The sequence below is a fragment of the Varroa destructor genome, unplaced genomic scaffold (genome assembly GCF_002443255.2).
Source record: "Varroa destructor unplaced genomic scaffold, Vdes_3.0 BEIS01000006.1, whole genome shotgun sequence".
NCBI lineage: Eukaryota > Metazoa > Arthropoda > Arachnida > Mesostigmata > Varroidae > Varroa > Varroa destructor.
In genome coordinates this window covers 11364575-11381017 of record NW_019211459.1, presented here as the reverse complement: position 1 = coordinate 11381017, position 16443 = coordinate 11364575, and the positions used below count along the sequence as shown (strand labels likewise).

Sequence of the window (16443 nt, the reverse complement as noted above, 5' to 3'; positions counted from 1 at the left end):
TATAATTTAGCTAAAATAAAAAATACCGGAAAGTATGTAAAAGTTATATATAACTCTATTCAGTTTTAATGTACCTACCAGTAAGCATGTTGTTGATCTCAAACATACTCTGTGCCGACCGCGCCTCAATGGCTTTTTGTAAATTTTCAAGCATGGCATTGTGCAGAGTGCGATAGTCTAATGGAAGATCAGGGGCTCCGGGGGGCCGGAAGGCGACTAACTCGCCTCCAGTAGCTGATGCGCCGCCTCCACTAGAAGCAGGTCCTCGTGATGCCTGTGCCGCTGAACTGCCTACCGATGTCCTACAGCTGCCCTCCAGTAGCTGCATTTGACTGATTTGACTAGTCGGCAGTGGACTTCGCGCCTTCGTGGCTTCACACAACAGGACAACACAAACAGTGAGGGGAGAGGAAAGGAAATGGAGATATGAAAAAACAGGACATAGATTTATAGCGTACGCATGCTCTTCTTAATCGACTTGTAACGAAAGAGCAACACAAGTAATCAAATGTTGCCGACTTGACGTAGCATATGGCCAACCTAATAATATCTTGCAACTCTGGTCAGGTCACGTGTTAAATGTATCTTATAATTTAAATTAAGCAGACTTTTCGATCCAAACAAATTTTATAGATGTACATCATTTGAATCGCTTCTTTGCAATGTCAGTCAACTTTAAAGATACCTTTACATGACAGAAAGCAATAAGGATGTAATCTTTGTTTTTCTCTCTTATGTCGTGAGCTTGAAAGACCCCTTTGGGTAGAATCAGTTTGTGAGAGATTTGTATATATATATATATATATGTACAAACTGGCCCCTTAACGTACGATGACTTTTGGTTATGAGTCCCACTTACCAGGCCTGATTTGTGGTACAAAGTGCTTTTTTTCCATATGCCGCTGTAGATGTATCTTCTGCTTAAACTCATAGTGGCAAAGGGAGCACTCAAATCGACGCTCCCCGTCGCCTCTGCAGAGAGAACATTCCCATGGGAAAAACAATGTTTGAGATCGATCCAAATGCAATTCCACAATTTATGCCTAGAGAATAGCAGGATTAGATGGCTGCCACATAATATATATATATACTGAGGCCTAATTAATATATTATTCTTTTCATGCTTGGTATCATTCATCAGTACCTGTAATGGTTAGCACGATAATGTGCTCGTAACTCGGCAAGAAGGGGAAATTGCAGATGGCAGGCTGAACAGGAATAAACACCTGAAAAATAAACAAAGCGGCAAACGCGTAAAACAAGATCATGGTGCACACGCGGTTTTTCCTAATGTAAAATCGGTAATCACTGACGGAAACGAATCGATGTATTTTATCCAGTTAGGCATCAACTAAATCTAGAAGTCGGGGAAAAACAGTCAAATGTAAAATATTCCAATAAATATTAAGAGTTCTTGCTTGCTCGACACATACGCGCCAGTACCAAAGGAAGGAATCATTCCGAAGTTCCGGCCTTGTGGTGGTAAGCGTACGGATATTTCCACCTTGATGTTTTGCCAGAGGCCAAAAAAACGTTCTGTTTTAACTTGTAATAATCTTAATTAGCGTAAACATATTCTGGCTATCAATTCTCGATATTCGACCTTCTGGTTGATCTTCCTTCTTCTGGTTGATGTAGGGTAATGATCTCTTTGTGAGAAGGTTATTGTTGTATTACCTATAAACTTTGTAATCACTTAATCCCATATCAATCCCACAACAGTGTGTGATATAAGCTGTTCTGTTTCGTCCTCTCAGAATAATCTGCAACATTTGCTAAAAAAAATTTACACTAAATTCTACATTATAAATGATGCTCCTTTCAAGAATAAAATTATCTAGCATCGTGCAAATTTCATAACATGTAATTACTTCTTTAGTCGACCGTCTGCTATCTCATGCTTTGGCAATCTCTTTATCTTGGAACCAAGCGGATATATTCTAGCATATATTAGATGTGACGATAGCAAGTTTTCTTCGATCGTTATCCTTTCCTCCCTAGTACGATATACCGTATCTTTGTATTTCGTTTCACTGCCGCGCTAGTGGTTGCCGCACCAACTGGATTAGGAAAAAACAATTGAGTTATAGAAGAACGAAGACGACAACGCTCAGAGCGTCTGTATCGCTTCTAAACAGAATATTATAGTTCCCGACCAACGCGCGAATCAATTTGTACAAGGTAGACTCTTGTCGTCATCAAGGACAACAGCAATTACTGAGACGGCGGCGGCGGCCCCAATGATCGCCGCCGATCATAGCGACAATATTGAAGGAATCCGAAAGATCCATAAACTTGCGGACAAGGGACACAGTTCTTGATACCGCACTTGTGTTACATACACGCACCAATTAACAGTGGAAATCTCGCTACTGGCATTGTGTTTGCCGCTGTATATGTGAAGAACGCGATCCAACCATAAAAACGTCAGGGAATCGTTGAATCGACAGAAAAACAGCGCCGACGAAGGAAAAAAATTGTCATCAACGGTCTCGTGACTATACCATGGAATTACTTTGCACTCAGGTTAAGGAAATTGCGTGCACCAAATCGGTCGTTCCTGCAAATGTGTCACAGTACAAATGAAAAATTAAAGATGATCAGGCCGAGACGCGCACGCAGCAGGACTCTGCGGCGTCACCCGATACGCGACGCAAGTGAGAAATACTGTGCTACTTGTTTTCTACGAGACGGTCACCCATACAATAAGACACTCTGGCAGCCATATACAGTTAGCAGTCGTAACGAGACTTCAAATAATATTTTTCGAAGAAATAGGAAAAGCTCTGTTTGTCAGTGTCTTGTGCCAAATACAATACAATGGAAAGTGTTTCGCGTCACTATCGGGCGGCCGGCAGCAATAGAATTCAAACAGGTCAAAGGGACCGCTGTTATTCCTGAACCGCTTATTCTTAATGTTAGCCTCATGCTTCTGTCTGCTGCTGATGTTAACCTGGACCACATTGTCACCCTTTGGTAACTTCGCAACGCTGGCGGCACCGACAAGAGCCAGCGATCCATGAGCAACGAATTAAGATTTCATGCGACCCTGATGAACTTGGCATAATTGAATAACGGTACTATTGTAATTTGAAATGGACTGCATATGTAGATGTATTCGACAGATACCCTGCCCCTACACAACGATCAGTTAACACCAAAAAAAACGACGACATGTGTTTCAGCAAACAGCCGATAGTAAAATAAACAAATACTGTACATTTTGGTCCTCGATGATGAGTGCCGCCCTTTGACTTAGTCAACATTGGCCACCCAGAGACGAACTGTTGGATACCGGGAAACACGACATGTACCATCCACAAGCTTATCCACGTGCACGCGTGAGCTGTTTGGCCTGCTACGCCGACCAAATACCCAGCAAGCTATCAAGCTATGGAAGTCAGCCAAACAAGCTCAACCGCAAATCGAAAAAGGCCCCAGTCTCTAGACAACGGAACCCGACAGCCCACTTGGATAAAGCCCTACGTTAAACCATGTGGCTGGCTTGGGTTTACGTCCAACAAAAGCGTTCCGCCTGTCTGTCTCGCTTTCAGCGGATACTGTGCCTTGTCCTGTTTCGTCTCTGGGATCTTCTTTATCTTTTTTTTCCTTTCTTTTCGACCGCTTCAGCTGATCCGGCAATACATATCCAAAGATGGCTACGGCGGCTCGTCATCGTCCGCAGAGCAGGACAAGCGACTGTTTCAACGTAGCGAGAGCTTAAGGAGCAACTGCTCGCAACGTTCAATTTCACGCTCACAACGTAGTCCCATTGAAGCTGTAGTCAAGTCAACCCAACGGCCTTAGCAGCAACACACAGCATCATGATCAGCGGCGACCGTGGCAGTTTGTTAATGGTCAACGGCAGCCGATATGTGGTCCACAGGATAACGGCAGTTAAGAGGCAACAGACATGATGAAATAACGGCCGACGCCAAGCAGGCTCACAAAGATTTGTCGCACTTGCAACAGAAAGGGTGTATGTCTTTGCCCTACCGATTACTTATCCAACCGAAGCAGGTGACCCCACAAATATAAAACTTTCGTACAGGAAGAACCGTTGCAGGAAGAGGTAATTGCACAGAAGCAACGGCAGATATAGCAACTAAGAGTTCCCAAAAATATTTGAATAAACACTCGTATTATTATTATTCTAAGCATCACTATCATCGGGTATAGAACAGAACAGTTTGGAAGAGCTGGTTCGGCAAAAGCATCGCCATTCGGCAGGAGGAAGGAAAAACCCGAGGAACAGTCAAGGTGCTGCCACTGAATACGCCAGCAGCCGCAGCGGAACTGCGACAATTGCATAAAAATCCTTATAGCTAGCTGAGCAGTTAAAACACAGCGCGAAAAGTACTGCACGTGCACGTGCATAGATGAGTAGACTAGAAGCATGACGGCTTGACGTCTATAGCGTGACGCTTGCGTCCATGGAAAGTCGTAGTAGGCTCATGTAATGTATGTTAAGCATAAGCAACTGGCAAACATTGGCCTGCTTATTTTGTCAATTAGCATTTAATGCGCAGCCAGGACGGGACAGATCAAAACGCCGTCAATGGGAAAACACCGCTGCGTCGTTTCCAGTAGGAATGGATGTTTTTAATAAAAATTATTAGTTTATCTTTGTCTTTCCTTTAATGAAAGCGTTGTTGTCCCACACTGTTGTTCTACTGTATCTGACAATAGGGTGCTGAAATAACAGCAGTAGCTAATGAATGCTACTCATGTTGAAGACACATAGAGAACTTACGGAAATATTGCCTCGTGACGCCTCATAATAACTGGTAAAAGCAGTAGCTTTTATTCTGCTTTTACTGTACCATATTATATAGCATATATACAGGATAAGATCAACATGAATTACGTTTGCAGTAAGATTGTTTGCCCCCTTATAATTTCCGTAAAGGTAAATTTGACTGTTTAACTTGGAAACAAAGCGAAGCTCAGTTGACATTTCTAGTAAAGTCGTTAGAATAAGAAGTTTATGTAAATTTATTTACAAAATAATTCTACAGCAAGTAAATCGTCCCGATACTGTATTGGTGATCCTACGATAATAAAAACATTGTTCTTTCCCCAAACACACATAAAAAAATATATATAAAGTTTAAAGGAATGAAGTACTTTACACCATCCTTTACTCTGTAGATTCGCGTTAGTATGTACGTGAAATCTATAAAGAACCTAGACCACGACGCCTCACATATTATAGAACAGCAATCACAAAAGCTGCCACCCTATGTGGATTAAGGATGATTTGTCCTACGATGAAAAGCGATTCTTGCTTACCTTTCCTGTCCTCTTTCACCGAAGAGTCGGTAGGTCGTTGAAGGCGTTCAAATCCACCGTTTAATGCGGCTTGAAGGATCAGCTCTGCGGGTAGAGGAAACATCAGCAAATCATATTTTATTAGCTAGGACAATCGACAAAGAACTTGCAGGTACTTGCAGTGGTGAGCAAAGCGTAGAAAAGGTAACCTCTAAAGGAGACTGACGAAAACGTTTTGAGCATGCAGCGTGCAATGCAGAAGGAAAACGCAGTAACCAGGCTAAAATTTTCTAATTTTATTTGTTCCTCATCTCTGTGGGGCTATCTGCTCGCGCCATTCCTACACTGGGTAGGCCAGGGAACTTCTGGGGCTCCTGACTCAACAGAAGTCCCTCATTTCGTTACCGAAGCAGTGGAATGGAGGTCGTTGGTAGGTAGACGGTGTCTTTTAGCTTTCGTTATCGGCCTCTGTAAGTGTTAAATAATTTATTTAGTTCAGTTTAACACATTTCATTACTATATAATTATTAGATTTTATTGATGGAAATCTGTTGAGGTAATCAATAAATTATGAGTAATTTTGAACGCTCAAGAACTAATGTAGCAAACAACTGTAAATGAAGAGTTAATCTGCAAAAAAAACTATTATTTCCTATAGGGAGTTAGGGTATCCCAAGCTCGAAAGCTTCATAATGTATCGACAAAGCTGAATTAGCTATCTTAAGTGAAAATATTTAGGTCACTTTCGTGACTGATCCACCAGTTTCATAAAGAGGTCCCTGGACGTCATTGTTCCGTGAACGAACTCCAACAACGGTCGATCTGCCAACAGGTACTATTCAGGGGTCGATTATCAAGCACCAGAAACATTGTTCAGAAGCTCTTTCGAGCAGAACGTGTTAGTGAAAGCTTTATAGATAATACCTCACCTGCTATAACAGGTGCATATATGTCTCATGCAAGCGTCTTGGAGAAGCCATCACCGACGATTTACCAAAATAGTGTTGATACACTTCACACGTAGTTTCCACTAACGAGTAACATGTAACCTCAACATATGTTTTACATGTAGAGAATCTGATGCTCTAGAATAGACGCTTCTAAGAAGTGAAGTATCCATCAACCAATGTTTTTATGTGTTTTCACTACCACTAACTGCTGAGACCACATTAACGATATCCGACGCAGAAAACAACACGGTTCCTGATGAATTTTCGACTCAAGTCGGTTATGATTCTTCTTTCTATTGATGTTTTGTATGATCTTTCCTTATTTAGCACATCGCTCGCTTCCAATTGGTAAGGACGCAATCAACCTCTTCACCAGCTAGCAGCTGCTAGTTCTGGGCTTAGTGCCACCATTACACCTAATAATCGAGGCTCTAAAAGACTGCTAATATTCCAGTCATGTGTCTGTCTGCGTGGCTGTGTATTTGATCGGCGTTGTTAGTGCCTTCCAACAACGCTTACTTTGCCTTCACAAGGTGGAGGGAGGAGTCTGGGGAAACGTATCGACGCTGTCAAGTTAGTCAGTCAAGCCAGGACAAGGTAGGTTACCAGGAGAAGCTCCTTCACCAAGGGAGAGTTGGGACAGCGTGGCTTCAATGCTCAAGCTGAAAGTCATCGCCAGCAGCTCCGACACGGCCACTTCGACGAAGCCAAGCCGGGCCGGCCAAATCGGCCTGCGAACTAGCGAACTTAGTCGATTCGATCGGGACCGCCACGTTACGGCAGGCTGAAAGAGCGCCCTGCCTGTTGCGTCCATTCGGCCAGGCGCGCACATTGCTCTTCCATCCAAGGACGGCTTCCTCGTCATCACTGACGGTGACTTTGGCCGGAGCCAGATTAAACCAATGATCTGCCTTCATTTGTTCCCCATCGCCCTACCTATTTAGCTTTTACCTTCCTCAATCCCAGCTTGCCTACCCAAGGGAAGTCCTAGCGTTTGCCAAGCATTTCCTCCTGCACCACCACAGCTTCGCCACGATGCAGGCTGGCGTCACTACTTCAGCAGCAGAGATGTGCCTAACGATGCGACCACGCTAGTCGTAAAGTAACCGACGTGTGTTATACCTATAATCCTTGCAGCATCGGAGACCGCCAGCATCACCACCCTATTACCAGGTGGCTGCCAGAACCCGATCGACAGCTCATAAGAATTAGCTACCTTCCACCTATACGGCAAAGGAGATGAACTTTCCAAAGGATTAGCATCATCATCATCTGTTTGCTGCCGGTGGCCCCACGACAGATGAAAGCGATCATGAAACAACAGCCGTGATAGGAGCAAAAGCAAGGAGAACAAGGCGAGATATTTAGTCCCTTTCCACGGACTACCTACCAACATCAGCGTAGGCAGCGTCATCTGCGCCTGTATTCTGTACCGCTAGAGCACAATGCTACTACTGCCCATACGTAGTGTAATCTGCAATAGTCACAGCCTTCGGAGTGATCTACAATAGCCTCCTGAGAGAAAGAACAGACGTCCCGTACAAGCAAACCGCTGTTATGCCGACAATTGTCGGTCGGAAACACGCCTGCAGCCCCAGTAATGCAGGGAGCAATAATAGCCGCCATTCAGCTACGGCGACCATCATCAGAATCACCACCAACAACCAGTTTATCAGATCAGCCCAAGCCAAAGCTACAACAGTAGTGAGAAATACTCGAGTCTATTCTACCAATTTCTGTTCCGTGATCGCGCGTAGTAGTAATGCTTCTTTAACGCACAGCGTTGAAGCATCAATCCCAATCGACGACGACGACAACAAGTCGTTTAATCCAAAGAGCAGCGTTAGCATCGTCGTGACATCATCACTAGCCTTTAGTCAATCGATCGAAGCTGCCGCTGTTAATGTTATGATATCTCCTCATCGTTACTAGCAAAGGTTGGCGATGTTCATGGTCCTGCTGTTGATGATCATGATAATGAGGCGGCGATGGCGCTGGAGCTGCCGCTGTCATCGTCGACGGGGTGAAGGCACTAGCTCGACAATAAACATCACTGGCCATAGCAGCAGTAATAGTGGCTAGGCTAAATAACCGGGTCGGCTTTGCCTAGGCCCAGATAAAGTTACGGTGAATTTGTTCCCACTTGAACAGCAAACGCACTACCAGCACGAGCAACGATACCGCCGTTGATGCCTCTACGGCAGCCACACTGAGCACATCGCCTATCTCCCACCTGCACTCCTCTTGCTCAGTGGAACTCTTTGGTCGTGAACCTAGCTTTCAATGATAGCCTAGTCTATCGGTAGGTGTTGTCTGAAGCAATCAATACAACAGTCCATTGGAAAACTCCTGATGAGGCCGCTTCCGCAGCTAAGAACCACCCGCCAAGCACTCACCTAGTGCCCGCGTCAATACAGAACATATTCGTCATCGCCGCAGGTAACATCCTCTGCAGCATGAAATAGGCGGGAGACCAGAATGGTAATATATTCATTTGTGCCTCCTTTCGGTCAGGTGGCAGCCGAACAAGATGAGGTGAAGTGGGGCGCTGAGTGGCGTGCACTGCTAGCGATTCAGCCTAACCCAATAAACCAAGCCATAGTGTTGTTATTATGGGCGCATGTGTGTTCCGAAGTTGGTTTCTAAGAGGAAGCATGTTGACTGCGCCCGTAGGAGGAAGCACAAGAGCACACGTTGGACCATTCGGGCTGGGCCTAGTTCGTGAAGTTCAGATAGTTGAATGCTTCTACGCCGCTCCCGGTAGCTGAAAGGAACAAAGGTAACGATAACAGAAGTTATATATATATATATATATATATATATATACACAATCGCATACCTATAAACGAACGCACACATGCACTTCTACATGGGCACAAAGCCTATCATGCTGATTCTATGAAACGCCACGGAACAACAGCGAGGTTATAAATTTATCTAAAAGGAAACGTCTATCTGATGGCATAACTTTGCATGCAACTAATTTTATTGTACTTATTCTTGCTTTATATATATATATATATAACTTTTGACCAATGTTTATATTTATGTGCATAAATATAAACATTCTAGCTTTTATCGAGCTTCGTGTGCGTCTGCATGAGTTTTATACGCACGATACTTTGTCGCATCCCGATTGACTGAAACTGGACTATTTAAACTCTCGAGCACCGACGCTTTTGGCTCCGCAGGTTCATTCTTTTGCATTCTTTCGAAAATAGAATGACAAAATAACAGATAAAAATGGTCCGAAATAGAGAATACGTGAGATTCGCTAGAAATGCACGACTAATACGAAAACCATGCGTTACTTCTCATGCGCACGGCCGGTACGACCGTTTTGAGCTTGGAACTTCCCCTACTAAATATTCTCCACATGGAAAACGTTTGAAGTCCAATGGAACACCGATGTTGCATCCGTTCCATAACATTTCAGATTTCGCCAGGTGATACCAATCAGCCTTACTAGTACGACTTGAGAAAGAAAAAAGAAAACTTTCCCGCTATAATAATATAATAATAATTTCCCGTGTTTAAATATGTAAAATGCGATAGTGGCGCACTTAGAAGTCCTAATCGCAACACCTCATTGGACCTAAAATACTGAGGATCCGCATTTCCTACATAGCACTCAGTTGGAGTTCAGCTTCAAAATATGAAGAATAGAATTCGATTGGATTTACTTGCATGGTTTTGCAGTTCTCTCCTTTAGGAAATATGCGCCGTTGTAAAAAGGCGCTGAGTTGCTATGTATTTATATCGAGAAAAGCCGTACGTTTTTTCTGGACCGTACTCGCGCAAGGATAACTCAATAATAACACAAGAAGAACTCGGATCCTACCGCTGGCTTCGCGCTCGCCATTGCTAAAGATGCTAACAAGTAGGATCTAATCTTAAATTACTGATACGCGTAAGCCATATCGCAAAGGCTAGGCGAGTTAGAAAGAACGATTCTTGAAGGGCTTTCTCGTTACTTCGAAATTTTCTCTCAATTTATTTTGAAGTACATATAGCTTGGCTAACTAATCGATGTTCGTGCAAGCAGCTATCACTATTGAGCGAATCTTCAGCGTTTGTTCCACACAGAAAGATAGTGTTTTACTTCACATGCTACGCTTTCCCATATCTCACTGTTGGGCCACGAACGAAAGCCTTTTCAAGATCATGAAGCAAACCCCACAGATTGACTGGGATGTGAACCATAATCTCCGTCCGAGTTACACGTTTACGTTACTTATCTCTAGCCATGAGCGACGTTTAGGTCAACCTGCTAGCTATACGTCGAAGAAATGTATGACCACTGACTGTTTACCTACACGGAACAACAGCCTGTAGGTGTTTCGTTCAGCCGCGACTTTGCTTCTACATTTTCCGAATGTTTGCCACAATTGAACAAAAATCCTTAAGGGAAATGTACAATATATGCGTTCCGAAAATTGCTCACAAAGAAAAACACGTAAGCAACTTCAGGAACTGCTCCGAAAGGAACCCTTACGTAAGGCGTCGACACATGCTACTACCGTGGAGATAACATAGGCGACACTTACCTAACTCAGCCTAAAAATGAAATTTAGGCCCACCAATGATATTAGCATGGAGAAAACGAGCTAACACCATCATTCCTCGTACGAAACATCTTAGCCAGAGGGACGTCCGTGCGTGGAGGTGGCATAAAGAGCTTGATGTAAGTACGGAAGCATATTGTTAAAGTAAAGGATAAACAACGTCGCTCATTTATAATCATTCAGAGTTAGCAATACACCTACAATCGCCATTGTAGTTGCTGGATGTTTTGTCAGCATGCTGTGTTTCCGGCCTCAGAGAGTACATGCGTACTTCGATTACCCATTGACGACCTATATATTGTAAAATTACGACTTTGATAGCAAAATGGTACCTCGATAGGCTCCGATTGGCTAAAGGCTACCTAGGTAAAAATTGCTTGTATTCATAGTTCACAGCATAGACACCCATACATACACAGGACAATTCGTGTGACAACACTTGACCGTCATTGATAGCCATAATAATGATTCCACGTTAAACAAAAGGCCTTAGGGTACTTTGATTCCAGTTCACTGTAACACATCAAATAATAATTGTATAGAAAGTATTGTGAAGTTCATCATTCCGCACGATATTATAGTAACTTTATTACCATTATCTAACTATATTATTGATAGGGTAGCGATCGTGACGACAGGCGACGTTCATCAAATTCATTTAAAGTTGATATTGCACAAAGGAAAATCCCAGCGTTTCTTCGTTACTGGTCAAAGGCACCGACGAGTACCCAGTACGTTGGCCTGGTAACGATGACACCTATGTTTTATAATAGGATTATAATATAACGATCAACATGAGGTCGTTACCAGTTGAAAACAAACTACCGTTTAGACGGGGTTTGTGCGGCACGAGATTTTTTTTCATTATAACCAGGCTTATATCCTACCGAAGATGCGCGCTTCTTCGAAAGAAATCGTCTTATTAACAAAGATTTATTTTTCTAGCACGCTACGGATCTTGCACATATGAATAAGGGGGCTTTTATTTCTACACAAACGCCTATAATTTTTAATTATTTTATGCAAAAACACATACAGATCATTCAAAAGAATAGTCAATGCGAAATAAATATTGTGCCTATTCAATATAGATAATATTGCTTTTGTACTAGCTCATAGTTGTTGTTGCAGTTTGTTACTATGATGTTTTTGTTATTATTAATTATTCAGTTATTTTGCGGCGTGTTCCAGCCCGATTCTACTTGCCCGTTTCTCCAGTAATGAGACCTCTTTGGGCGGTATTGCTTCAACGCTGCCGACCTGGTCCTTCCTCTGCTCCTCCATCTATTAGAATTGCTTGTTCTCAGAAAGTGTAAAAGGACTTTATGAGAGCAATCCTACCGCTGCTAACTGTTACGCAGTCGTATGCTAGAGACTCGCATTCATACTCACGCTCACAAACTCATATCCTTAAGAACTCTGCTTCGAAGACCAAGCGTCGGCTTCTGCCGAGTGTCGATTTCGCCCTTGTGTTGTGTCGTGTTCCTGTTACTCGAAGGCGGCCACAAAATCCTCTTCTGGTCTCTCTCTTCGCGATCGGCGTTGATTTGGGCAAAAATAGAAAAGTTGCAGTTGTGAGCTGTACCACGCCATTTGCTCAGCGGCGCCGGCGACGGCAGCAGCAGCAACGTTGGGGTGTGAACCATTTCAAAGTCGCTACTCTAACGGCCACGTCGCTGGCCCTGGCACGATGGCGCATCCGAGCTCGCCCACCACGCAGGACCCCAAAAGCAGGAACCGCTGTACGAGAGTGAGAGAAAATGAAGGCCTGCTAGCAAAATTTAGATTCCCACCAACTAACCAAGCAACAGACGGTCGCTCAGCCTTCGACCAAACTGCGACCGGGGAGTCCGGGCACAGAAAGAGCCACAATTCGAGCTGGGGGAGGGCGAGGTTATGGCAGCAGCGCAAAGGAGGATGGGATCGACCACCGTTGGTAGGATGGACCCCTTCGAGCGGTATGGTGCGCGCTGAAAGGGTACATGGTATCCAGCTTGAAGAGCTAGTCTATCTGCTAGCCAGACTCGCTGTAAGTCGGCCCTCTTTACGCCTGCGAACTTCGACGTGCTGTTTAGCGACGAAGACGAGCACGAATGGGGCGGCTGTGGCCGTAGCGTCATCTTTACTCACGCTGACTCGTCTGATTGTTGGTGGTCTGTAGCTGGTCTGCACTCTTGAGCGGCGGCGGCGGCGGCGGCGGCGGCGGCAGAATCATGTCGTTGGCTCTGTTGACTTTCAGTGGCTAGGTTCAACCAAGTTCTGGTGGAGTTAAATCAGCCGTTTGTTTTCTCATTCGCCATGAGCTCACAAGCCCGCCGTAATCGTAGCTATTGCTCCTGCTATGCTAGAATGTCTGTTGTTGTTCCGGCAGTTTCCAGCAGAAGTCGCTACTCTTACCAAAGATTGTTCATACACCGAATAAGTGCGCTCGTACCGTTGCTGTTGTTTTTGCCATCGCTGCAATGACAGCTACGGAGACTGCCAGCATTATCACTGCTGCTACCGCCGTCGCTGTCGTTGCGGCCATTTCTAAGCTATACATTGATGGCCGCGTTAGGTAATAGAAAGGCAAACGCGCGGGTGTGTCTTACGCGGTAAGAACAACGGTCGACATGCCCAAAACCGTCGAAACGACTCCACCACAAATCAGAAAGAAGCAGAAAAGCAGGCCAATGGGGATGCATACATTGCCGATCCGTTGTGATTGCCGGGCAGTTCCCTGTTTACAGGCGGCAATCAGGGACATCGGGTTGTCAAAAGGTGCTTCTTTTGCATTTATAAAACACGCGCCGCTGCTGCCGGCAACAGCGGCTGCGGCGGTGCACCTTCCAAGGGCAATTAACGCCGTAGCAAAGTCGAGTCAGCCCGTAACTAACTTGTTACGTCGCCCCACTCTTGCTGTTCAACGGCTGCGGCTATAATAACGCCAATGGAGGCCCCGTTCCTTGAAGCGGTATAGGAGCACGCCCTAAATACGCGTTTTGCTGTTTCATCTGCTGTTATTATTGCAGTTGTTCTCACATGGTCGATGTTGTTTTTCTCGTTGCGTTTCTCGGCTTAGTTGTCCTGCTCTTTTTGCTACTAGGTTTCGTAGACAGGCAGAGCAACAACGACGATGACAGCAACAACAACATCAACAAGGACTGTACTTCACTGTTCGTGATTCGCGACGTGACTATACGTGAAAACACGCATGTCGACACGCACACAAACATATGGGAGGACTTACAGGCAGACAAACAGGCGTAGGGACGCATCGTCAGGTGGATTAAAGGAACCAATCAGATTCTCACATATGGATATGTTGCGTAGAAAGCAAATCTTTGGCTTACCTATGTTTTAGGAGATAGATCGTTTCCGAACAAGCTGAAACAGCATCAGTCTTTTGTTAGTAACTGGGAAATAGGTCCGTACGCGGATTTGCTGCCCGGACCAAAACAAGCACAGATGGTGGTTCTAAGCGAACTACCCTGTTAGCGGTTTCTTTATTGAAGATAGTACGTCAATGATTATCAGTACGTTCAGCCTGCAAAAATAGTCGAGGATCACTTCCCAGATGTTTATTCTAATGTGACATTAAGGAGAGCCATTTTATGGAGGTGGCAGAAGGATGAACGAGTTCCTTTACCTTATGTACTGCAGAGTCACGCTTTGGGATTCGATGCGCTTCTTAGTCCAGTTACTCTTTTAAATAAATTCAACGGAATTATTTCAACGGAACTCAGCGAGTCAGAGGGTTGGACATCGCTTTGAGGACGCTGGCGAACAACCGAGGTAAAAGGCAAAATGCCCATAGAATATAGAGGAATGCTTAAAAAAAAAACGATTAAAGAAAATTTATAGGTCACACAAGTTTGATAAAAATTTCAAGATAATGCTCATCTATCTATCCGGTAGAAGAATGGTTGGGAAGATGTTTTCCGCGAAATCTTCCCAACGAAATCGCCTCTTAGGGCTATTTGAAGTAGCAATAGTAATAGTAGTAGTTATTATTTCTATTATTCTCTCAACGTCAAATCTTGAAAAGTATTGCCTCGTTCTTCAACATTTTAACTAAGGCGCATTCGAGAATGCCCAAACGCTCAACTTTCTTGAAACTGCATACTTCGTATTTGGAACGGCGCTCGCATACATAACGACCTGTTATTGATAGATGGACCAGTCCAAAACAAGTTTATAAACTAGATTTTTCAAACCTTCTGTATCGAATATGTGTAGGTGCGCGTTAGGCTTATATAGAATTTAGGCTTAGGTCACCCCTATGTATTCTACTACATAAACACGGCCGATTTAAGCAACACTTGCGAAATTGTGCTCTTTTCTCCCAACTCTAAAAATAGGTTAACATACTTTTTAGTTCGACCTAACTTCGTTATCAAATGATCAAAACACAAACAAAATGCCCTCCGTTTGGACTGTATCAAATAAGAGGAAAGAAAGAGCAAGCAACGCTACACAGATTTTCAGATCGCCTGATCGGTTGTATTCCTACAAACTTGAACCTGACGAATCATGACCATTTATATTCAGTCACAGCTGCTCAAACATATTATGTGAGGTAGCGTAAAAATGACATATATTTGACAAGCGAGGACCCGAAACTGCTAAAAACGCCGTTTTTAAGTGCCTGGCCAACACACACACACACACGATTTATTTCATAAGACGGATCATTAGTAAAAAAAAATAACATATTGTTAAAGGACGGGGAACGGGGACGGGGGTCGGGTTGAAATATGCATTTTGATTGCACCATTGAATATTCACCTTAAAGTTCCTACACATTTGTATTTATGTAGCGTTTTCTATTTAAATACGGAAACACCGAAATAAGTGAATAATATAAGCACGAAGGCGCCTCTTATCAAGTATCAGGTTTTTAGGGTAGACATTAGGAATGCTGTCGGCGAACTGGGCAGGTGATTGTCCCAAAATTGCCCCGCGCTTTCAACAGCCAGGCGCATAGTGACAGTAACGGATATCCATTTATTTGAATTCTTATAATTTTTGGCCCTCTATAATCTGTTTCGTAATATTGGCAAATAATGGCCCTCGCAGTACATTGACCAGTGCCCTCCTGCCGAAGTGTGCAAGGGACTAAATCTATCGAAATCTCCAACACGTACAAAACAGAACATTCCCGTGAAAAGCGTTCCTTCCGCAGATCCTATAACTTGATGGATACGCTATAACGCACTTGCTTCGGTACACCTGCATTGCAAAATGTATGTCAAATGTGCATCTTGCCCAAGCGTCAACAAAATCGCTAGCTAATGAATAAAGTAACTATTTAGTTATATGTATAATGCTAACTTCCCGGATAATGGGTTTTGCCAAGTGGAGAGTTTCAGGTGGGTCGCGTTCAAGCTGCACTAAGCCCAGCGCTCGGAGGTGAGGCCCGTAAATAAGCGTTGATCAGATTAAAACACGAACCTTCAGCACATAGCTATTTTTGGCCGCGTTAAGGACAATGCAAACATTCACGTTTAAATATCGCGCGAAAAATAATAAATCTATCACTAGGCAAGGCACCATCAACTTCTTGGACAAACAAATATACAATTGAATAAATGCAACTCTGAGCAGTGTTGGCGACCACTTAATCAGTAGATAAAAGAGTTGTATTAGGCCTGGCGTAATCATGGCCAAATAGTACT

The 16443-nt window shown here is 43.8% G+C and overlaps 1 protein-coding gene across 10 annotated transcripts in view; it reads right to left on the bottom strand.

Annotated features, from left to right (window-relative positions):
* LOC111252610 (uncharacterized) overlaps positions 1-16443 on the bottom strand; it is a 70670-nt gene that overhangs the window by 3271 nt on the left and 50956 nt on the right. For 6 of the 10 annotated variants that reach the window (XM_086991985.1, XM_086991987.1, XM_086991994.1 and 3 more), the window contains 4 exons: positions 5293-8985; positions 1145-1226; positions 860-972; positions 79-372 (listed from right to left, as the gene is read on the bottom strand). In XM_086991985.1, the coding sequence (XP_086848111.1) occupies positions 79-372; positions 860-972; positions 1145-1226; positions 5293-5395 (592 nt within the window). In that variant the 5' untranslated portion in view covers positions 5396-8985. The remainder of the gene's footprint in view (positions 1-78; positions 373-859; positions 973-1144; positions 1227-5292; positions 8986-16443) is intronic. The other 4 variants (XM_086991989.1, XM_086991991.1, XM_086991986.1 and 1 more) reach the window with 3 other exon arrangements.